Genomic DNA, 22,815 nt, shown 5'->3' with positions numbered 1-22,815 from the left:
ATGTAGAAAAAATAACTTGTAATGTCAAAGCTCATAGAATTCACAAACTGTATAGACCATGATAATGACAATTTGCCTTGTGAAAGTTAAAATATGTTTGTGACTCTAAGTATTACTATTCCACAATACTGTGAAATATGTGAAATTTATGTCATCACCTAATCTCAATTAAAGAAAAAAAGTGAGAGAAGAGATGGGTTAGGAGAGATGAGATAGTGACAATGTTGTCAGACACTTTGTACTCATATACTGTTTTGTAGAATGGCAACTTCTTTGTACAACTACTTAAAGATGATAAAAAATAATAATAAAGTGCTGTCACCACCCCAGGCAGAATGACTCATGCCTGTGACCCTAAGTCCTTGGGAGGTAAGATTGGGAGAATTGTGATTCGAGGCAACCTGATACCCTATTCAGAAAATAGTGAATGCCAAATGGGCTAAAAAAAAAAAATTACTCAAGCCGGACACTGGTGACTCATGCTTGTAATTCTAGCTACTCAGGAGGCTGAAATTTTGAGGATTGTGGTTCAAAGCCAGCCTAGGCAGGAAAGGCTGTGAGACTCTTATCTCCTTTAATAAACCACCAGAAAACCAGAAGTGGCACTGTGGCTCACGTGGTAGAGCCGCTCACCTTGAGCTGAAGAGCTGAGGGACAGTGCCCAGGCCCAGAGTTCAAGCCCCACAGCCGACAAAAAAAAAAAGATTACTCAAATGGTAGAACAACTACGTAGCAAGCATGAGTTCAAACCCCAGTAGTACCGAAAAACCAAAACAAAATATGGGACTCTTAAGTTATTAAATCAGCCTATTTTGAAGACTGTATTATTATTAATATATTTATTTTCTTTGTGGTGCTGGGGATCAAGCATAAGGTCTTTTGAATGCTGGCAAGTATACTACTACTCAATGCCCATTGTGAGATGAATGATAAAGATAAATAATGTACAATGGAGCATTGTTCAGCCATCAACGAGAATAAAATCATGTCATTTGCTGGAAAAGGAATTGAACTGGAGATCATCATGTTGACCAAAATAAGCCAGATAAGTATTAAATATTTCCTCTCATATGTGAAATCTAAACAACAACAACAAAAGGATTCTGAAAGTAAAAGAGGGACTAATACAGAAAACGGATGGAGGAAAGAAAGGGCAAGAAAGTATTAGGGAAGGAAAGTGGGTTTGAGCAAAGCGTGATCCATATATGTATGTGTGGAAATGACATGAAACCCATTAACCTGTACAATTAATGTGAGCTAATAATTTTTTTAAAAGAATTACATGTGGAAAAGCACAGCAAGAAATACTAAGTAAATGCCAAGCTGCAGATGACCAAGAATTCCAAGCTAAGAAGTTCTTTCTGTAGCCAGAGTTGGTGGCTCACATCTATAATCCTAGCTACTCAATGAGATCTGAGGATCACAGTTCAAAGCCAGCGCGGGCAGGAAATTCCGTGAGACTCTTATCTCCAATAAAACTAAGGAAACCGGAAGTGGTGCTGTGCTCAAGTGGTAGAGCACTAGCCTTGAGCTGAAGAGCTGAGGGACAGCGCCCAGGCCCAGAGTTCAAGCCCCATGACCCACAAACAAACAAAAAGTTCTTTCTGAAATGAGAGCTCAGCTTAAATCATATTTGAGGTTTCTTTCAGGGAGGTGAAAAGGGCATGTATGGGTAATCTAGGGATCAGCTCCGTGCCAGGCCCAGTGGACATTACCTCACTCATCCTATCCTCGTTTTAGGAGATAGACATCAGGATCCATATGGAGCTCCTATCTCCATCCACATGAGGGCCTGGTGCCTTGTCAGGATTGTGTTTTAGATGTGGCCCATGAATAAGACAAGATTTCTGTGTACCTTAAGAATGTGTGAAAAACAGATTTTTTTTTTTGAAATCCCACTAAGTGCTTGGGCCAGGGCCGGAATCCAGAGAGGGTCCTGTCAACTGCCTGGCAGGGCCTTTGGGGCTGGCACAAGCTCAGTGCCAAGGCTAGCCTGGGGCCAGGAGACACAGGATTGGAGGAGGGAGCCAGGCCAGCCTAGGGGGCGTGGCCTTTTGCACGAGGGGCGGGGCCTGAGCGGGACGCCGAGCTGGACTGTGGGGTGGGGTGGGGTGGGGACGGCCAGTGCTTGGGCACCACACAGAGGCTGCAGACCACAGGCCGAAGCCAAGCTGAGCCGGTCCCTTGCATCCCGCACCTGAGCCTGTCTCTTGTCTCGTATCTCTTGTCTCCCGCAGGGTGGAGCGGAGCGATTGTTTCCAGCATGCTGCTGCGGGGAAGCCAGGCGCTCCGACGCTTCTCCACTGGCCGGGTGAGTCCAGCTCTGGAGAGCCTTCTGGCTCACGCCCAGACCTTGGAGCAGCAGGGCTGAGGGCGATCAACGATGCTTAGATCTTGCTAAAAAGGGAGGACAGCAATTTTCGAGAGAAATGTCCAGAAGAGTCCTGTATAGGAGCTGTCAAGCCTTTGTCTTCTACGGGGAAGGGACTGCCAGAGGTTATGTCTGGCTGAGATGATAAGGTGGAAACCGTCCCAAATCTGGGAGACAGAGCCTGTCTCCCTGTCTTTTCCTTTGTCAATTCAATAGTGAAATTCCCTAGTCCAGAGATGGAGTCCTGTAGGAACAAGACTGTAGAATCAAGTCAGCCTGGCTGGCCTGAGAGGTGTAAGCGCTCTGCACTGGCATCCCAGAGCCCTTGCAAAACAGGGTATTTAACTCCTGGTGTTTGCAAGCTGAGCCCTAGGAACTGAGCTGTAGCGCCCTCAAGATTGCAGTGATTGCCAAGCACTGCAAGCAGCCACGCTGTACAGTAAGAATGGGGCCCTGGCCCAGCCCCGCGGCTGGCAATTGCATCAGCTCCTCCAGAAATGCAATAGGAGCCGACACGTTGCTTGCAGCCCTGCCTTCAGCCCTTCTGGGGGCCTCAAAGAGATGCCTTTCTGGGTCTACTTTGAGCTCTCAAGGGAAGAAAAAAATACATCACTTGCACAATCTTTTTTTTTTTTTTAAAAGAAGTACATGTTTGCTATGTTATAAAAGACTTTGCCTTTTCCTTAATTTCTCTGGGAAAGCCATGTGTGCATATGTATACAAACACATGTAAAATAGTCAGAGACAGAATGTTGAGTAGCACCAGAGTGTCCCAAACTTGCATGCATGGTAAAACTTTGTTTTCCCCTGATACCCTAATTAATTGGGATTCAGTTTACTCCTTACAGTCGGGTCTACTTGGAGAAATATTCACATTTTATAAAGTAAGAAAGGAGAGACCTTTCTATTAGATCTTCAGCCTGTTCTAAACAGCACTTTGGGAGCTCTCCTTACCTTCTCCCACCACAAGCCCCTGGGGATGGGTAGGTGAGTCTATGTGTTGCCAAATCTCCTGATTTGGAGAGCAGAAGGGAGACTTGAAGAATGCATTTTTCACAGTGGTAAAAGGTGAACCAAGAGACAAATGACATTGTGGGGAAACATCTGGCTTCTCTAGGTCTGACTGTCCCCACCACTGTCCTGACATATAGAAAAGTAAGGGCACACATGGCTGGGAAGAAGGCAAGTTTCTCAAAGGCAAGACACTACTCAGAGGAAAACATTGAATGATAAAGGAATAAGAAATAAAGGATGTTCTACTGTTTAGTCTGTGTCCTATAAGGACTGAATAGAACACATGCAGTGCTGGTGAGAATATAAAAAGGTATACCTACATTTGAAAACTGGTTAGCAGTATCTTCTGTACTGAAAACAATCTACCTACTATGGTAATGATTGTTCAATTATAGTTTTGCAAAGTGCACAGAACTGTACTCTAGAAAAGTTACTATAGCAAAATTGTACTTTTAAAAGCTAGTGATGTGGCTCAGTAGTAGAATACTTGCCTAAATTGCCTTTGTCTTTGTTACTGTTATAATAAAATGCCTGAGACTAGGTACATTATAAAGAAAGAGGTTTATTTAGTTCATACTTCTGGAGGTTTAAGAGCATGATGTCAGCACATGCTCAGTCCAGTGAAGGACCCATACAGAGCCTCATAGAGATAGATGGAATCACACAGTGGAGCACATTTAAAAATTATGACTATGTTTTTCATTTTCTTCAAATTCTTTAAAATGTTCCCTGGTTACCAGCTTTACCCCCAGGAGTTCTCACTAGTTGCTTGTGCTAGGATTCCTCTTTCTGGCCTCATCTGCTAATTGACTCCTATGTTGACATCCCTCTTTTCAAAATCCTTTATTCTTTTTTTGGTGGTGGGGCCTGGGTTCTGTCCTTGAGCTCTTCAGCTTAAGGCCAGTGCTCTACCACTTGAGTCACAGTTGCCACTTCTGGTTTTCAGGTAGTTAACTGGAGATAAGAGTCTTATGGACTTTGCTCCCCCAGCTGGCTTTGAACTGTGAGCCTCAGATCTCAGCCTCCTGAGTAGCTAGGATTATAGGTGTGAGCCACTGGAGCCCAGCTAAATCCTTTATTCTTTTTATCATAAAAGAAAGTTTGGGTTTGGGGATTTAGCTAGCATAGAGTGCTTGCCTAGCAACTATAAGTCTTTGAGTCTGATCCCCAGCACAGGAAGAAAAGAGTTATTCAGGTATCCCACAAAGCCATCATTGATACCTTGAAATAATGATGCAATAAGAGAATCAAGTTGAGCAAGGTTGTCATTTGTGGTAACATCCTGAACCTTAGTTGGATCTGACACATATTTATGTAAGCTGTTATGTGCTGCTCCTGCTACTATAAGAACTTATTATCCAAGCTAGCATTATCTACTACTCCAAGTACTGAGCTTACTCAAGGTCAGTTATTAAGTCACTTTTGATTTTCGCTCTATCTACTCAATTCTCCAATGCAAGAGGCATGCCTGTTCAAGTTGGCTCAGGTTTTAATACTTACTGAGGAGGTCTGAGAGTACAGAAAGGAGACCATGTCACTCTCCCACTTAAAGTCCTTCAGCAACTCCCACTGCTTTTGTGTAAGATCCAAATTATTTGCATAGACAGGCCCTCTGAAATGCTCCTTCCCAGAGTGTCATTTGTCATTACTCCATAACTCTAAGTGCTGGATACATGATAACTACTCATTCATTTCCTTGTATTGGCAGCTTCTTTTGCCTAGCACTTCCCAAGGGTTTCCCCATAATCCTCTTCCTTTTCTTGGACAACTCCCAAGAGATTCAACCAAGGAATTCTGTCCCCTTTCTGAACTACTCTGCTTACCTGCCCTAATACTGAGTTACTAAAATATATTTACTTGGGTATCCCCCTTACTAACTGGTGAATTCCTGAAGATGAGGACCACTTTTGATTTGTACCTGCAGTATAGGCATCCTAAAAAAGAAATGTCCACAGAGGCCCAACAAGTAAGACAAATACAAGGAGGCTGAATGTAGTGGAAAGTAGGTTCAAAGTCAGGAAGTCCTCCTGCTCAGCTCCATCCCCTGCAGCTCCTATGGGAATGGCAGACCAAGGCTGATGAACCCTCTGATTTTTCAGAAGGACATGAAACCTCCTGAAATCTTTGCAGAGGCTTTAAAAAATTAAATTAAAAAATTTTTAAATTAAATTAAAAATGCCTAGTGGAAGAAATGAGCGCTACTTCCCACCCCCTCATGTTCATTTCCTTCCACTGCCATAACTTGGAACATTACAACTGCTCAAAACATGCCTACAGGTCTGTCTTGATCAAACTCAGGCCCACCTTAGGTCAATGTGTATAAAATGCTCCATCTTGGAGGACCCATTGCAACAATGAGATGTACAAGTTATTATGTCAAAAAACTAACTTTACAACTTTGGGGGGGGGGGGAGACAGGGGAAGGATACGAAGGGATGGGAAGGGGAAAACAAAAAACAAAAAAAATGGTCCATCTCACTGGCTCAGCAAAATGGATTGATTTGTTCTTTTGTGTGTAAAGATCCTTTGTGTAAACCTGCCAATTCTCACTATTCCTAATGGGGATAACTTTGGCTTTATTTTATACCCTGCTCAAATGGTCCACTTAAAGTTAACAGGTGCTTTACAAAAGGACTTCAGTTCAAGGCAGACTGTTAAACACCATTTTTATATTTTTCTGTGGAGGACTAGGTGTTGTTGTTTTATAATCTTTGGAACCCAGTCAGAGTGGATAGCCTGGAAACAGAACATTTGGACTTAAGGGAATTTCTTTGAGATCTGGTCTCACCATATATCCCAGGCTAGCCTCAAACCCACAATCCTCTTACCTATGGGTGTGTGCCACCACATCAGCCTAATAATTATAATGATTTTGTAGATCTTTGCCTTTCCATAGTCTTTAAGTCATCTTGTATGATTTACTATCGATTGTCATCTATCCATGTGTCTATCTGTGTTTTACAGGTTTGTTTCAAAAACAAGCTGAAATTGGCACTTATTGGCCAGAGCCTCTTTGGACAGGAAGTCTATAGTCACCTCCGAAAGGAGGGCCACCGAGTAGTTGGAGTATTCACAGTTCCAGACAAGGATGGAAAAGCTGATCCACTGGGTGAGTGCATCTTGGGATGACTAAATCGAGAGTATTCAGGTCTACGTTGGTGGTCAGAACTGAGGTAGTAGCTCTACATTTCACAACACACGTGCCCCCTATTTGTTATTTTACTATGATCAAGATGGGGATTCCATCTCATGGACCAAGGTATCTGTCCTAGCCCCAATGAGGTCTTCAAGCCAACAAGCAAGAAGGGAAAGCAGAAAAGTAGAGAATGAGTCCTTCATAAAGACGATATTCTAGAAGTTGCCCATATTGTTTCCATTGATATCCTATTAGACAAAATGTAACAAAGACTAAATCTATTTGCCAGAGAGGCTGAGAAATACAGACTTTGTTTGGCTTGGCTATATGTTGGGCTAAACCAAGGAAAGCCATTCACAAAAATGAAAGAGACAACTAGCATTTTATGCTGTGGATATTGATTTTGGAATTGCAGGCATTTGACTTTTTTTTTCCTTTTGGTGACACTGACTGAGGTGTGAACCTAGGGTTTCATACTTTTTCAGCTTGCTTGTCTTGCTGGTACTCTACCCTCTACTACTCACTAGCTTTGCATTTTTGCTAGTTGTTTGGAAATGAAATCCCAAGGACTTTACAGCCCTGGATGACTTCAAGCTTTGATCCTCTGGATCTCAGCCTTCTCAGTAGCTAGGAATACAGGCATGAGCCAGTGATGTTCCACAAAGCATGATACTTTTAGACCTCATTTCAGAATGAATCCTGGAAAATAAAGTCTTCCTTGGTGCCTGGACCCAGTTCAGGATCCCCCTTCTCATTGGTCATGGCAATTTGGACTTAGAATGTGACTCAGAAAAGGAAAAACCACAAACCCAAATTATTGAGTAGCCTTGGAGATGGTACCACATGTAGCTGGCAGCATGTGTTCTGAAGTTGGGGACCACTTTGGGCTCTGCCACTCACTAGCTGGGCAACCTTCGTCATGTTGCTTAGTCTCATCAACCTTCAACTTAGTGCAACCAGATTCATGTATTGCCATGAAATCCACTGTGATAATGAACATGAAGTGCTCAGTCCTCCACCAGACTCACAATTACCAGTCAACATTGACAGTAGCTAACTACTATCATGATAGTGGACTAGGGAGGCAAAAATAGCTCCAGGCAGCCTAAAACCAAAATAGAAGATCAACATCTACCCACCTCAAGCCTCTCACAAGAAAACTCTACAACAAACACATTTCTGTCTTTGACCCCAGTGTTCTTTTCCAAGTACCTTCTCACAATTGTCTCCCATTATCACATTGTTAAACCACTGTTTACTCACTTTTATCTAAAGCATGCATTATGCTTCTTGGACATTTTATAAGCATTCATATGTTGCGTGAACATTTTTTGTACTGGTCTCTCAAATTTGTACAAATTGACTTGTCAGGGCTTCAGGGCTTACTGAGACTTCAGAATTGAGGTTTTGTGATAATGGCATTATCTCATCCTGAGTCACTGAGTTTTGGTGATTTGACAGAAGAGAAAAGAAAAGGAACTCCAGCCCAAACTTCAGGTAAAAAGTTTGGGTTAGGGTTTTTGGAAATGGCTTAGCACTAATATTATATATTCTACATTATAACCCATATGAGACTATATGTAAAACAGATTTTATCCACTGTTTATCTACTATAAAATGTGTATACTACTAAGTATTACTATAGCATAATTTATAATAATGCCTGTAATCCCACTTCTACTCAGAAGGATGAAGCAGGAGGATTACAAGTTCAAAGGCAGCCTGAACTGTATAGCAAAATCCTCTCTCAAAATACAAACAAAAAATTGAATATGCAAGGCACTGGTGGCTCACATCTGCAATCCTAGCTACTCAGGAGGCTGAGATCTGAGGATCCCACTTCAAAGCCAGTCCAGGTAGAAAAGTCCCCATGAGACTTTTTTTTTTTCAGTCCTGGGGCCTGAACTCTGGGCCTAGGCACTGTCCCTCAGCTCTTCAGCTCAAGGCGAGCACTCTACTACTACAGCCACAGCACCACTTCCAGCTTTTTTCTGCTTATGTAATGCTGAGGAATTGAACCCAGGGCCTCACGCATGCAAGGCAAGCACTCTACCACTGAGCCACCGTCCCAGCCCCCATGAGACACTTATCACCAATTAACCACTCAAAAAGTAGCAGTGGTGCTGTGGCTCAAAGTGGTAGAGCCTTTAGTGGAAGGGCTCAGGGGAAAAGCCCAAGCCCTGAGTTTTAGCCTTATGACTGACAAAAATTTTTGAATATAATAAGTATACTACTTAAAATATGTAATCGTTCATGTCAATAAGTCATAGCATTCATGTATAATGTTCATACAAATATACTGAAGTAAATATATAAACTTACAATGTATGATTCATAGTGAAAGTGGCATTTCATTGTGGGGAAAAAACTGGTTGGTCATGTGCTATGTACTTTGAAGGGCCATTCCATTGTCACCTGGGTTTAGAATCAGGTCCTTTAACTAGAAGGGATAATGCTTTCTTCAGGATGGAAAACTTGGTGTTCTTCATATCTCCATACTTTAGCCTCATGCATATTCCACATTTCGGCTCTCTAGTCTAACTTCTGTTTGGTAAAGGTGGCAGAAGAAACTCTATGAGCACAAAGCTGAGCTCAGCCTCCCTGCATCTCTAAGACCCGCCTGCTTAGTAGGGAGAATATGTTGTGTCCTATAGTTTGCTCTGGATGAGGAAGGGAAAGACTCAAGGTTTTCCAACAGAGTATATTTACTTTGAGGTTGAGGTATTATACTTGACTTCAGATCTAAAGCTATATTCTTTAAAAGTAATGAAAGTAACACCTTCTGTCTAAAAACTAAAATCTCAAACAAAATTTCAAACTTCCATTAACATTTCAAATCATTGCCTAGCCACAAGCTTTTGAGTTTAAATTCATTATGCCTCCAATACATATGTGTCACATTAGAAAAATGGATTTAGTATAATAGTTATATCAAATTCTAGTCACAATCTAAATTGCTCACCATATTTTATTTGTGAATGTTTTATGAAGCTATACAATTAAAATTCCTGAGTCAACAACAATATTAAATGAAGGCTAACTTTTCCTCTGTGTATATGCTGGTACTAGGGCTTGAACTCAGGGCCTCGCACTCTCACTCAGCTTCTTGCTCAAGATCCTTATATATTCTACCACTTGAGCCACAGCTCCATTTTCAGTTTTTTGTTGGTTACTCAGAGATAAAAGATTTGTCCTCAGATCTCAGTCTCCTGAGTAGCTAGGATTACAGGTGTGAGCCATTCGTTCTTGGCAAAGACCAACTTCTAAAATCTGAAAATCATCTTCTTTTTCCTGTTTAGCTTTGGCTGCAGAGAAAGATGGAACCCCTGTGTTCAAGTTCCCTAGATGGAGAGTCAAGGGCAAGACTATCAAGGAGGTGGTGGAAGCCTACAGATCTGTAGGTGCCGAGCTAAATGTGCTTCCCTTCTGCACGCAGTTCATCCCCATGGATGTTATTGACAGCCCAAGACATGGCTCCATCATTTATCACCCCTCCATCTTGCCTAGGCATAGAGGGGCTTCTGCCATCAACTGGTGAGATTGCTTTAGTAACAGAGACTATGGGCCCATTTCTACTGCACATATAGTCTTATCTGTTTTTTGTTTTTTTTTTTACCAAAGTGATCAAGGTCCTGACTGATTGCTTCTATTGCATGAACTCCCCCCAGACCTAGAGATACTCATGAACCAGGATAGCCTTTCAATACTCTATAGAGTATTAGTTGCAGTGACTGAAACCAGGTATTTCTCAAAGAAGGGTCCTGTGGTAACATAAGTTTGGTTTGTGCTAGGTTTCTTTTTTTTTTGGTCTTGGGGCTTGAACTCTGGGCTTGGGTGCTGTTCTTGCACTCTTCAGCTCAAGGCGAGCGCTCTACCGCTTGAGGCACAGTGCCACTTCTGGTTTTCTAGTGCTTTATTGGAGGTAAGAGTCTCACGGAGTTTCCTGCCTGGGCTGGCTTTGAACCGTGATCCTCAGAGCTCAGCCTCCTGAGTAGCTAGGATTACAGGCATGAGCCACTGGCACCTAGCTAGGTTTCTTTATTGTAGGACTTCCCTGAGCTTTTGATATATGCCTTCATCTGAGCATCCTGACTTCCAAGAAGGAATCTGAGTACACCACATTCTCTAACATATTTGACCAAAGAATTTTTTTTTTTTGCCCAGAATATCTCAAGTACATTAGAAAATACTGAATTGCTTCCATTGCCCATCTTCTTTTATTGGACTTTAAGCTTCTTTAGCAAGATTTTTTTCTAACATTTTAATGGATTATTTTTGGTACATCAGTCCTGGGGTTAAATTTAGGGCTTAGGCACTGTCCCTTAGGCTTTTCACTCAAGGATCTCACACTACCACTTTAGCTACAGCTCCACGTTCACCTTTTTCATGGTCAAGTGGGGATAAGAGTCTCAAACCCAGGTTGGCTGCAAACTGAAATTGCTAGCTCTTAGCCTCCTGAGTAGCTGTCAGCCATCAGTGCCTGGCTAATTCCTCAGTATTTCTGAATGGAGTAATTTATTGAGTGATTGATTTAGGTCTTGCTTGGTCAGTAGTTCAGAAAAGTATTAGTGACTTAGATCATGGACATTACTGATTTACCACTTCAAACTCTCTATATTAGTCTAATCTCTGTTTATAGGTATATGGTCAGAATATTCAACTTCTTGTTGGATAATTAGCTCCTGTGGGAGCTTTCTCTTAGGTAAGCTATATAGAACACAAAATATAAATAGGTAAATTAATTAGCTGATTTAGATTCTAATCCTAATGTAACCTAAATTAACAATATTCTCAATATTGCACTGAGTATCCTGTACTTTACTCCCATTCTTATTCCACATAATACAAGACAGAGTAGAACTTAGGAACTGGACTTGAGTAGTAAGATTGATGGTGAAGGAGAAACTGACTCCTGTGAGTCAAAGTGGTAATAATGATGGGCTCTAATGCCTTTTTAAGTCATTTTCTATATGTTACTATGAAAGATTAAAGATAGGATACATTAAGTAGTGGTTCCATTAGGTACCTCCGAGTTCTATTATAATTTCTTAAGGTCATTGCATTCACTATCTGCTTTTCCATTTTAACTTTTTTAAAACTTCCTTAATACCACTAATTCTTCACTTGATTATATAACCAACATTTAAAATTGATAATATTCTTTTTTTTAATTTAATTTTATTTTATTTGTGAACATACTGTACAGAGGGGTTACAATTACATGGGCAGGATAATGCGTACATTTCTTACCAAGCATTGCAGCCTCCTCCTGATAATATTCTTTTCACAGGACTCTGGTTATGGGAGATAAGAAAGCTGGATTTTCGGTTTTCTGGGCTGATGATGGTTTAGATACAGGACCCATCCTTCTTCAGAGATCATGTGATGTCGAACCCAATGATACAGTGGATACACTTTATAATCGATTCCTCTTTCCTGAAGGAATCAAGGCCATGGTCAGTATGTTAATGCCATCAAGAAAAAGTTAGTAAATACTTAAAATTTGGGAAATACTTACCTTTCATTCAAAACATACCAAGCCAGTCCCACAGTGATGCACACCTATATTCCCAGCCCTCAGGAGGCTGCAGCAGGAGGACTGAGAGTTTGAGGTCAACTTCGGCTACATAGCCCAAGCTATGTATGGTTAAAACAAAACAAAACAGAAGTGGAACTTGCCATGTGAATGGTCACTAAAATTATAAAGCTTAAAAACACAATTAGCCTTTATAATTGGCAATGAGATAGTATACTTAGGTTAGAAATCTGAACTTGAATATTTCTTAGTCTGTGACACTGATTCATTCCCCTTAGGGCAGTAATTAAGAAAGAAATTAGATTGCTCGTTGCTCTCATCAAATTTCTATCCCTGTTTATGATGACTGTTAAGTATACAGAACCTTAGGATATTTTTCTACATAATTTTGACTTCCTTTAAAGATAATTTGAATTTGTCTTTGTGGCAAGGTGAAATTGTGTTGTTGTTTTATTAATTCAGATGTGCCCTGAGCAAAAAAAAAAAAAAAATCCCAAAGCATTGGGCTGGGAAGGTGGCTCAGTGGTAGAGCACTTGCCTTGCATGCCTGAGGCCCTGGGTTTGATTCCTCAGCACCACATAAGAAAAAAGAAAAAAAAGCCGGAAGTGGCGCTGTGGCTCAAGTGGTAGAGCGCTAGCCTTGAGCTGAACTGCTGAGGGACAGCACCCAGGCCCAGAGTTCAGGCCCCACGACTGGACCCTCCCCCCCCAAAAAAAATCCCAAAGCATGTATGCAGTGAAGTAGAAATATTAAGCCTATTGAAAGGTTCAGCAATAACTCACATGTCATTTAATTTTTCCCCAGGGTTAGTAGTAGAAGTAGCAAGATTATACAACATAGTTGCCATTGATGTGGGAGGGAGGAGAGCAAAGCTTTATGGAAGGATTCAGAGAGGGCTTTGGTGTCAAAAAGATCTATCTTTGAGTTCACATTCTTCTACTAGTACAAAGACACTTTGTTGTTATAATAGTCAAGTCACTCAGTTTCTTTAGCCCTGGTTCCCTCATTTATAAAACATAGACAGTATGGTGTTGATCTGTAGGCTTGTAATGAAAAGTAATATTATTTGAGTAAAGTATCCAGCACACAGCAGATGCTTGAAAATGACAATTACTGTCAAAATATCTTACGTGTGTTCAAGTGGCATTTTCTCAAGCCTACATACTATATCTAATGGCTTTATGATAGATCTTCGTGGAATGAGCTGTATGCTTGTCTTTCTTCTTGGGAACACTATTGAGAAGCTCCGAGTCTTTAGAGAGAGATCTGCAAGTGTGTTCTTTCCTAGGCCTCCCAGAATGCAACTCAAGGCAATCAAACATGGTAGAGAAGAGAATACAGACACCTCCCAAAGGGAATCACAGCTGTGGGTGGATTGTAACTTCTTTAATTAGTATTCCAGGGGTCCTAAGCTATAAAGCAAGTTGAAATAAATACAACAATTTATCATTTTCTACAAGCATCATTATGAGTTCAATGATTTTATTATATATGTGTGTCAGTACTGAGGCTTGAATACAGGGCCTGAGTACTGTTCCTCAAAGCTAAGCTGTTCCTTAGCTTTTTTGCTCAAGGCTAGTACTCTACCACTTGAACCATGCCTCTGATTCCACATTTTTGGTGATCAATTGGAATTAAGAGTCTCACAGATTTCCCTAACCAGGTTGGCTTCAAACCTTGATTCTCAGATCTAAGCTTCCTAAGTAGCTAAAGTTACAGATATAAGCTTGGATGAGTAAAATGACTTTTAAAAAATAATAATATTCTGGAAATTTCCTTTGAATCACTCAAGAGAAATTGAGGTTAGCACACACACATGCACACGCATGCACGCACACGTGTACACGTGTGTGTGTGTGTGTGTGTGTGTGTGTGTGTATGTGTGTTACTAGGGATTGAACCTAGGGCTTTAGATATGCTAAACGGCTTATTCTACTACTGTGCTGCCACTCCCCAGCTCCAAAAGGGAGCTTTTCATGTGTGGTTACTGGGGTTTGAACTTGGGGCCTCAAGCTAGTTAGCCAGGTGATTTACTGCAGAACCACACCTTCAGCTATGTTTTTGCTGGCTTTTTGAAAATAGGGTTTTGCCTCTTGCCTAAGCATGAGCTGGGCCATGTTATACCTATGTTACTCTTCTTGTCATAGCTAGGGTTACAGGCATTTGTCACCACATCCAGCTGCCCATTAAGAAAGGGTCTCATGAGCTTTTCTGGCCTCAAATTAAGATCCTCCCAATCTCAGCCTCTCAAGTAGCTAGGATTATAGACATGAGCCACCAGTGCTCAGCTGAAGGGTGTCTGTTTTCTGAATGAAGGCTTGATATTGGCAGCAGATTAACTTGGATTGCAAACTATCCATTAAGTATCCTTGTCCTAATTGTTCAGCTTGTCCCTGATCTACAGCTTCTCCATCTGTAAGACAGGAATGAAGATGTCCATTTTGAAGGATTCCTGTGAAGGAATATTTTACATAAGGTGGTTACCACCCTTTGTGCTTGACATCTCGACAGAGCTGAAGAAATACGCTCAGAATGGATTTATATGTACTAATTCTGTTAGGCACAAACTTAAGTTAAAGAGACGATGCCACTGGGTCTCTGGGCTGTAACACAGATTACGTTTTCTGCTTTAGGTAGAAGCTGTCCAACTCATAGCTGATGGAAAAGCTCCTCAGATATCCCAACCAAAGGAGGGGGCAACATATGAAGGTATCCAGAAAAAGGAAAATGCTGAGGTATTTCTATCAACTCAATAACACATCTCAAGTTCACAACCCTTTGCCTTTGAGAGATTTCTAATGTACTGTTTCATAGCCAAATGATCAACCTCCAAGTCAGCCTGCCCACCCCCTTCCACCACTTTGTGCCTTTGAGATTTATATCCTGTATTTGTGCTTGCCTAGATTTCTTGGGATCAGTCTGCTGAAGTTTTACATAACTGGATTCGGGGTCATGATAAAGTACCTGGAGCCTGGACAAAGATAAATGGGCAGGTATTGATCGATCAATTGATTGACTCAATTTATTTATTTGCTTATTTACTTTGTAGTATGAAGAATCAGTTGAACCCAGGGCCTTACATGTGATGGGCAAATGCTCAACACCCACAGCACTTTTTCACTTTTATTTGAGATGGGATCTTGTTGAGTTGCCCAGGTTGGCCTCAAACTCAGGATCTTTCTGCCTCAGGCTCTTATAGGTGTGTGCTATCATGACTATCTTCATACTCGTTCTGAGAGGTATTAGAAAGAAGTCTAAGTTTTCCCTGATTATTATCTTTGGGTGTAAGTAGAATCTGTGATCTTCCCCCATCTTCTTTGCTTTTTGCTTTTGTTTTTTTCTTTTTTGTGTGGCGAGATGGGCTTTGAACTCAGGCCTTTGTGCTTGCCAGGCAAGTGCTCCACCATCTAAGCCACATCTCACACCCCTTTTTGCCTAGACTGGTCTCAAAATATGATGCTCCTGATCTCTATGCCTCCTGAGTAGCTAGGATTGCAAGCATGTGCCACTACACCTGGCTTCCTCCCCTCTTGATTCACCATGTATCAAGTGTTTATTGTGGTATAGATGCTGGGCATCATCCCTGCTCCTTGGGAGCCCGCAGTTTTATTGGGAACATGGGTAAAGGGGCAAACTCTGACAGTATAGTGAGGCAAAGGCTGTTAGTAAGTTCTGGCTGAGGGGAAGCTCCTGAGGGAAGGCCACTTTGAGAAGATGAGCCAAGGAGGATGAGACAAAGAGGTGAAGCCTAGGAACAGGAGCCTGACACATCCTTACTTTAGGACTTTAATGGACAGTTCAACAGTGCTAGAGCCTTGGTTGTAAGGAGAGATGGACTAGAGAAGTGGGCGGGGCGGGGATAGGGAAGATCTCCAAGCTTGGTTCTTCTCCCCATTCAATCCTTGGAAGTTTCCTGACCTCACATGCCCTGCCAGGAGGGATCTAATGTTCTCAGTGCTGACCAGGCTCTGACCACCTCCAACAGAACAGATTCTCTATTGTCAGGGTCTCTACTTACTAGTTCCAACACTAGACTATATGCATTCCTTGAAGCAAAGGCTTCTCATGATCACCTCTGTGGGGTTAGGCTTGCATTGCATGACAACAGAAATATGTGCGGTCAGTGGCTAACCAAGCGAGGAAGTTCAAGGTCGTGGTAAAGCCTGTGGGGCCTGAAGCCAGGATGTCTCCATGAAGCCTCTGACTCTGCCCCTGTGGCTGTGTTATCTTGGGCACATTCCCTCTCTGTCAAGTCTGATGGAGAACACTGCCTCCCTCATAAGTTATGGGTTATTAAGAAGATCACATGAGTAAGTGATATGTGTGCATCTATTAGTTCCTGCATCTAATAAGCTTTCAGTGAGCATTCAATAAATGCTAACTCCTGTACCTAGTAAATGACAGCCAGTAGTCCTAGAACAATAGTAATAAATTAGTGTCAATTGTGTTTGGTTATGGTCTGAATCTGGGCCTGTTTCCTGTTTCACAAAATATACCCTGCATTTCTTTGGTTTTACTGATTGATAGTGATAGTGATTGTGGTGCTGAATATCAGTACCTAGCCTCACATATGCTAAGCAAGCTCTTGACCGCTGAGCGAAGCATTCTGCATTTCTCATCCATTCTCATACTGCACTGCAGGAGTCTACATGATGCCCACCCCTAATACCCACACCCACCCACAAGCCTGCATTCAGGCTACAGCATTTGAACTTTCTTTGTATCTGTTTGAATTCATGATAAATGTAAAAATTATGTCACCTAGACACTGAGTATTTTTTTTTAACTCTTTGATCACACATTTGCAGTCTATCTCTTGTTTTGTGACATTTCTCTGGATGCTTTGTACAGTCTATATGTTTTATACATATATCTACAATATATAGAACTAAATTTACATGTGCCTATGTATATGTGTATATATAAGTATATATATATATAAACACTATCTCTCATTTAACTGTGGATGATCATTTAAAATTCTGTATTTTGGCAAGGAGTGATGGCACCCTTCCTTGTGAGCATCTTTACTTTCCTGTCTGAGTCTGATCTCCTTTTCAGATGGTCACATTCTATGGTTCATCATTGCTAAAAAGTTCTGTGCCTCCTGGAGAACCACTGGAAATTCAAGGTGCCAAGAAGCCTGGTCTTGTTACCAAAGCTGGACTCGTTCTTTTTGGGAACGATGGGAAAGCAGTGAGTGTTCAATATTTTTGTCCATGAAATGAAGGTTCTGGTTTCCTTCTATAACCCCAACTCCTGAAGGAATAGCTTTTCCATGGTCATGTGGGATGTGAAAGGTGTGGTTTGTCCTGATGAAGACAGGCCCCTTGGGGCAAGTCCCGCAGACGTACACAGTCATCTTTGTGACACTGAAACAAGGATGTGGACTGTACGGTGCTACTCATTAGCCTTGAACAGGATGGTTCTCCCCTGCATCTCAGTTACCCCATCTACAAAGCAGAGAAGAGAGTCAGGTCTCCTCCCACAGCCAACGTCTTGGAAGATGTGGTGGTGTGCACATGGCCCCTGCTGAGGCTCACTGCATTTCTTGCTGGGCATGAGCCATCTATCCATGTTTCCTGTGCTCAGGGAAACCACTGAGGCCCTCAATAATCCTCATGGACAGTTTCCTGTAAAAGAAATCTGTCATTTATAGAGGTTTCCACTGGCTGAGATTTCTTATCCTGCTACTCTGAAGTCTTAATCCCAGTTCTGTTGCTTCCTGTCTGGTAGAAATTAGATAAATTAGTCAACCTCACTGCACCTGTAAAATGGGCAGCTGCCTCCAGCAGGATTCTTGGGATTAAATAAGACATTTTAGCATACATCATGTGGATAGCACATGGTACAAACCAAGTGCCTGGATGGTAGTGACAGCCGAGCTGGGGAAAGTGGGGCTGTGTGTTTGTGATGATAGGGTTCCGTTCCTGTTTCTCCTGGGCTTAATATTCAGATGTATCTGCCCCTGGACTTGACTTCCTCCTTTCTGGTGCCACTATTTAAAAAACAAGAAGCCATTTAGTCCTTTTTTATATCATATTAACTACTTTTAATCCATGTTTTTATTTTCCAAATAAACTAGGTTTGCCTTACTCTTCCTAGACAAGCATACCACTGAGTCCTTTTTTGTTCCTCCTTTTTCTTTCAGATTTTATTTTTTTCATTATACCACTTTCTCCCAGGCCAGCCTGACTGCAGTCCTCCTGTTTCTGGGCTTTCAGGCATGTGCCACCAAGTGAAGCCTCAGAATAAGTTGATTTTTATTCCTATGTAATAGAAGACTCCATCTCCTACCATTCTTATTGTGGAAGACCCGAATCCTCATTTTCTTGTGTTTGTTTTGTTGCTTTTGTATAGCTTATGGTGAGAAATCTACAGTTTGAAGATGGAAAAATGATCCCAGCCTCTCAGTACTTTTCGGCAGGGGAAATGTCCGTGGTAGAACTTACAGCTGAAGAAATGAAGGTGGCAGAGACCATCAAGGTAAACATGATGGCCTTACTATATCTGACCTTGGAAAACAGAACCATCTTCATAACTGGTATCGATGTCCTCACAGTCTTGGGGCTGGAACCTGTATTTCCTATTTTTGTATAAATTGCAATAGGAAACCAACTCCAAAATGTATATGCTCATGCAGAGTATGAACAAATTTATTTCTCACCTAAGGAATCCAAGGTAGTTCTAGGGAGGGCTTGGAACCGAGGGGTGAAACTGGGGACTGGGTTTAGTAGTGAGATCATTCAGTGCTCAAGCCCTTCAAGGTCAAAGGAGCACACAGCATTTTATGTGTGTGGTGGGGCGATTTCCCACGGACCACCCTGGTGTGGTGCTGGCCACACCCACTCACATTCATTGAATATTGTGGAGCTGTGTGTATGAGCTGAAAAGGAGGAAGTTCCTGGGTGAGCTAGCCAGCTTCTGCCACATAGTTCTATGTGGAATTCCTCCTAAAGTGTCCCTTTCTGTGTGTGTGTGTGTGTGTGTGTAGGTAATCTGGGCTGGGATTTTAAGCAACGTCCCTATGATTGAAGATTCCACAGACTTCTTCAAATCTGGAGCAAGCTCAATGGATGTTGTGAGGTAAAACCTTGGTCTGCTAACATGGGTGCTTCCATGAGCGATTCTGACCTTTGACCTTGGGTCTGAAAAATCAGATCTGAATTCCTCTTCTCAGAGGGCCTCATGCTGTCATGTCTGACAACTGTAAAAATCTTTTTTTTTTAAATTTCTATGTTAGACACATATATCTGCCTGTTTGTTTTTACTCATTGCTAACCAAGTTGTTTCTCTCTCTCCTTTAGTCTTTCTAATTATTTGCTACTTAACTAGCAAAAACCTGGAGGCAGAGTTGTAGTATAAACAGTAGAGTACCAGCCTTGAGGGAAAAAGCTAAAGGACAGCACCCAGACCCTAGGTTCAAACCCCAGTAGAAGTTAAAAGGAAGAAAGGAAATGAGAAGAGAACGGATTTTTTTTAAGGAGTGAAAAGATTGGCTAGCTAAGGTTTACGGGAAGCTGAATGGCTGGAGCCCCAGTAAGTCTCCTACTTGGCAAGGCAGGTGTGCCAGCCCCCTAACAACGGTGCAGTCATGCACTGGCCTTTTTCCTTTGAGTACCTGGGATATGAGACAGCTGGACACACAGCCAGGGGCTGTGCAGTCCTTTGGTGATATGAGCAGAAAAAAGGAGCTGAGGAGAATTCAGTTCCCTTCCCACACCATGGCCAATCATTAATGTTTCTCCTCCTGACACTATCCTTCCTGTCAACACAGAAATGTTCCTGAACATTCTATTTATTTATTTGTTCATTTATTTAACAAAATTATTGAACACTTATTACATATCAAGACCATTTTGGAAGCAGGGATGCAGTGCTGAACTAGACAAAGTTCTTTGATTCATCGAGCTTTTGTTCCAATAACCACAAATAATATTTCCAAGAGCACCCAGAAGTATTAAAAGTCAAGAGTTTTGTTCCTTAAATTATAGATTTCTCAACAATGATTCATAAGTGCCCAGAAACTTCTCACTAGCTTCAAAAAGACTTCAATACTACATTTTTAATATAATTTTTTTGCTAGTAAAGTACCTGCAGGAATTACTCATTCCTATTTGAGTGTCTGGCTTACCATAATCATCTGATATCATCATGGTAACCAAGCCACCTCGTTTGTTTTAGAGGATAAATTACTAGAGAACAGTAACAGTGCTGGGCTTTCCATACTGTACAGCATATACTATTGCTAGTCAGGAATTGTCAAGAGGCTTGGCACAGCACCCTATCCGTGTAATCCCAGTTGCTCGGAAGGCAGAAATCAAGAAGATCACAGTTCAAGGGCAGCTCAGGCCAAAAAGTATAAGGCATGGCTCAAGTGATAGAAAATCTGCCTGGCAGGCAGTTCTAATCTCAGTACTTCTAGAAAGGAAGAGAGAGAGGAGAGGAAAGGAAAGGGGAAGGAAGGAGAGGGAAGAAAGGAGAGAGAAAAAAAGAGAAGGAAGGAAGAAAGGAAGGAAAGAAAGAAGGAAGGAGGGAAGAGAGGGAGGGAGGAAAGGAGAATGTCCATATGACATTCATTTCTCATAATTTTGATCTTTAGGAAATTGTCTTTCTTATTCCTGAAGTCATTTGAAAGGAAAGACTTGGCTTGGCTTGGCTTGCTCTTTACTATCTGGCTTATGTTACCATGATTTCTTTTATAGTCATGGGTAAAGTTAATCCGGAAAGAAAGTTACTATCTTTCAAGGCAGATTTTTAATTATCTTTACCTAGTCTTAATAACTTCTGTACTTAGCACTACAGGACTGTAAAAGCATGTGACTAGAAGTCTCACTTGACAAATGAGACTACCACTACCAGCAAATATTGGTAACAGGCCTCATACATCTTTTGAAAGATGCCAGTAACCTGGATCTTACTTCTAGGCTGGTTGAAGAGATCAGACAAAGGTGTGGTGGACTTCAGTTACAGAATGAAGATGTCTACATGGCTACTAAGTTTGGAGACTTCATTCAGAAGGTTGTGAGGAAACTGAGAGGAGAAGATCAGGAGGCAGAGCTGGTGGTAGATTATGTAAGTGCCCCCTTGTCCAAACGCTGCTGGGCCTTGCATCCATTGGATTTACATTTTAAGATAGAGTCTTGCTATATAGTCCAGGCTGGCCTAGAACTCACTATGTAGTACAGTCTGACCTCTAAATCCTGATCTTCTTGCTTCAGCCTCTGAAATATTGGCATTACAGGTGTAAGCAACCATGCATGGCTATTTGCAAACTTTTAAAATAAGTCTTACTGAGATGAAATTCAGATACTATATTAAGCACTCCTTAAAAACGATCAATTTATGGTTTCCGGGCCTGCTGCTCATTCTTCTGCATGGCTTTTACTTCCTCTTTTAAAATATCACCCCTGAAAAATGTACATCTCAGGCCAGTGCCTGGTGGCTCACGCCTGTAATCCTCACTACTCAGGAGGCTGAGACCTGAGGATCCCAGTTCAAAGCCAGCTTGGGCAAGGAAAGTCTGTGAGACTCTTATCTCCAATAAATCACCAGAAAACTGGAAGTGACACTGTAGAGCGCAAGCCTTGAGCTGAAGAGCTGAGAGAGAGTGTCCAAGCCCAGGGTTCAAGCCCCACAACTGACCAAAAAAAAAGAAAAGAAAAAAAGGACATCTCACCATTTTAGAGACAGTCACAGCTACCACCACTTCTATCTAATTTTGAAAGGTTTTCATTACTCCTCAAAGAAAGACTATACTGGCAACCATTCAGCACACACTTCATTTTACACTCCCTATCTCAGCTTCTTGCCCATCTCAGTTTTTTCCCAGCTACCAGAAATGACTGATCTCCTTTCTGTCTTGATGGACTTACCATGCCTAGACATCAAATGTAAAAAGTTCCCTGTGACGTGTCTTTTGCATCTGCTCCTTCCAAGTGTTCAAGGAACGTGTTTGCATTTTACTCCCCCTACTGGCCAAATCTTCCATTGCATGGGACATGCAAAGGGATGTGTGCTTTCATTAGTTTATGTACATTTGGGCCATTTGCCCTTCAGCCTGTTAGCAATGATACTGTTATAAAAATTCCTCCACTTTCAGCTATCTAGGATAAACACCCAAAGAGTGGAATGAATGCAATTTTTTATTTGCACTCATTAATGACTATTGAGCATACTTTCATGTGCTTATTGGACATTTGACCATTTTCTTTAGAGAAATGTTTATTCAGACGTTTTGTCTGGGCTGGGCATGGAGCACACACCTGTAATCGCAGCACTATAGAGTCCAGCCTAGGCTACATAATGAGACTCTGTCTCAAAACAGAAACAAACCAATAAACAACAGCACCAAAACCCAAATCCTTAGTCCACCTTAAAATTGCGTTATCTTTGTATTGTTGAGTTTTAAGAGATCTTTGTAGATATTTTGGATATTAAATTCCCATCAGATATAGCTTTCCAAAGACTTTCTCTGATTCTGAGGCTTTTTCCAACACAATTCCTTTTTATTTATTTATTTAATTTTTTATGTTGTTTATTGTGAAAATACTGTACAGAGGGGTTACAGTTACATGAGCAAGGTAATGAGTACATCTCTTATCAAGCATTGTTGCCTCCTCCTTTGTTTTTCCCCTACCATTCCTTCCCTCCCACCTCCACAGCTACACTCCCCTCCCCCCCTCCCGCCTAAATTGTAAAGTTCGTTTTTCAACATAGCGTCTTGTATATCTCATTGTTGCAATGGGTCAACCTGT

At 41.6% G+C, this 22,815-nt stretch overlaps 1 protein-coding gene across 1 annotated transcript in view; it reads left to right on the top strand.

Moving 5' to 3' along the window:
* The first annotated feature begins 2,126 nt into the window (after nucleotides 1–2,126).
* Nucleotides 2,127–22,815, top strand: part of Aldh1l2 (aldehyde dehydrogenase 1 family member L2) — a 44,302-nt gene continuing 23,613 nt past the window's right edge. The window contains exons 1-10 of the mRNA XM_042693376.1: nucleotides 2,127–2,311; nucleotides 6,350–6,494; nucleotides 9,821–10,055; nucleotides 11,812–11,977; nucleotides 14,692–14,793; nucleotides 14,962–15,051; nucleotides 17,120–17,254; nucleotides 18,419–18,544; nucleotides 19,053–19,144; nucleotides 20,986–21,133. Of these exons, the coding sequence (XP_042549310.1) occupies nucleotides 2,264–2,311; nucleotides 6,350–6,494; nucleotides 9,821–10,055; nucleotides 11,812–11,977; nucleotides 14,692–14,793; nucleotides 14,962–15,051; nucleotides 17,120–17,254; nucleotides 18,419–18,544; nucleotides 19,053–19,144; nucleotides 20,986–21,133 (1,287 nt within the window). The 5' untranslated portion in view covers nucleotides 2,127–2,263. The remainder of the gene's footprint in view (nucleotides 2,312–6,349; nucleotides 6,495–9,820; nucleotides 10,056–11,811; nucleotides 11,978–14,691; nucleotides 14,794–14,961; nucleotides 15,052–17,119; nucleotides 17,255–18,418; nucleotides 18,545–19,052; nucleotides 19,145–20,985; nucleotides 21,134–22,815) is intronic.

This window comes from Dipodomys spectabilis, unplaced genomic scaffold (assembly GCF_019054845.1).
Source record: "Dipodomys spectabilis isolate Male_0828 unplaced genomic scaffold, ASM1905484v1 ptg000163l, whole genome shotgun sequence".
NCBI classification, from domain to species: domain Eukaryota; kingdom Metazoa; phylum Chordata; class Mammalia; order Rodentia; family Heteromyidae; genus Dipodomys; species Dipodomys spectabilis.
Note: the sequence above shows the minus strand (reverse complement) of the source record. Positions and strands in the feature narration are given on the sequence as shown.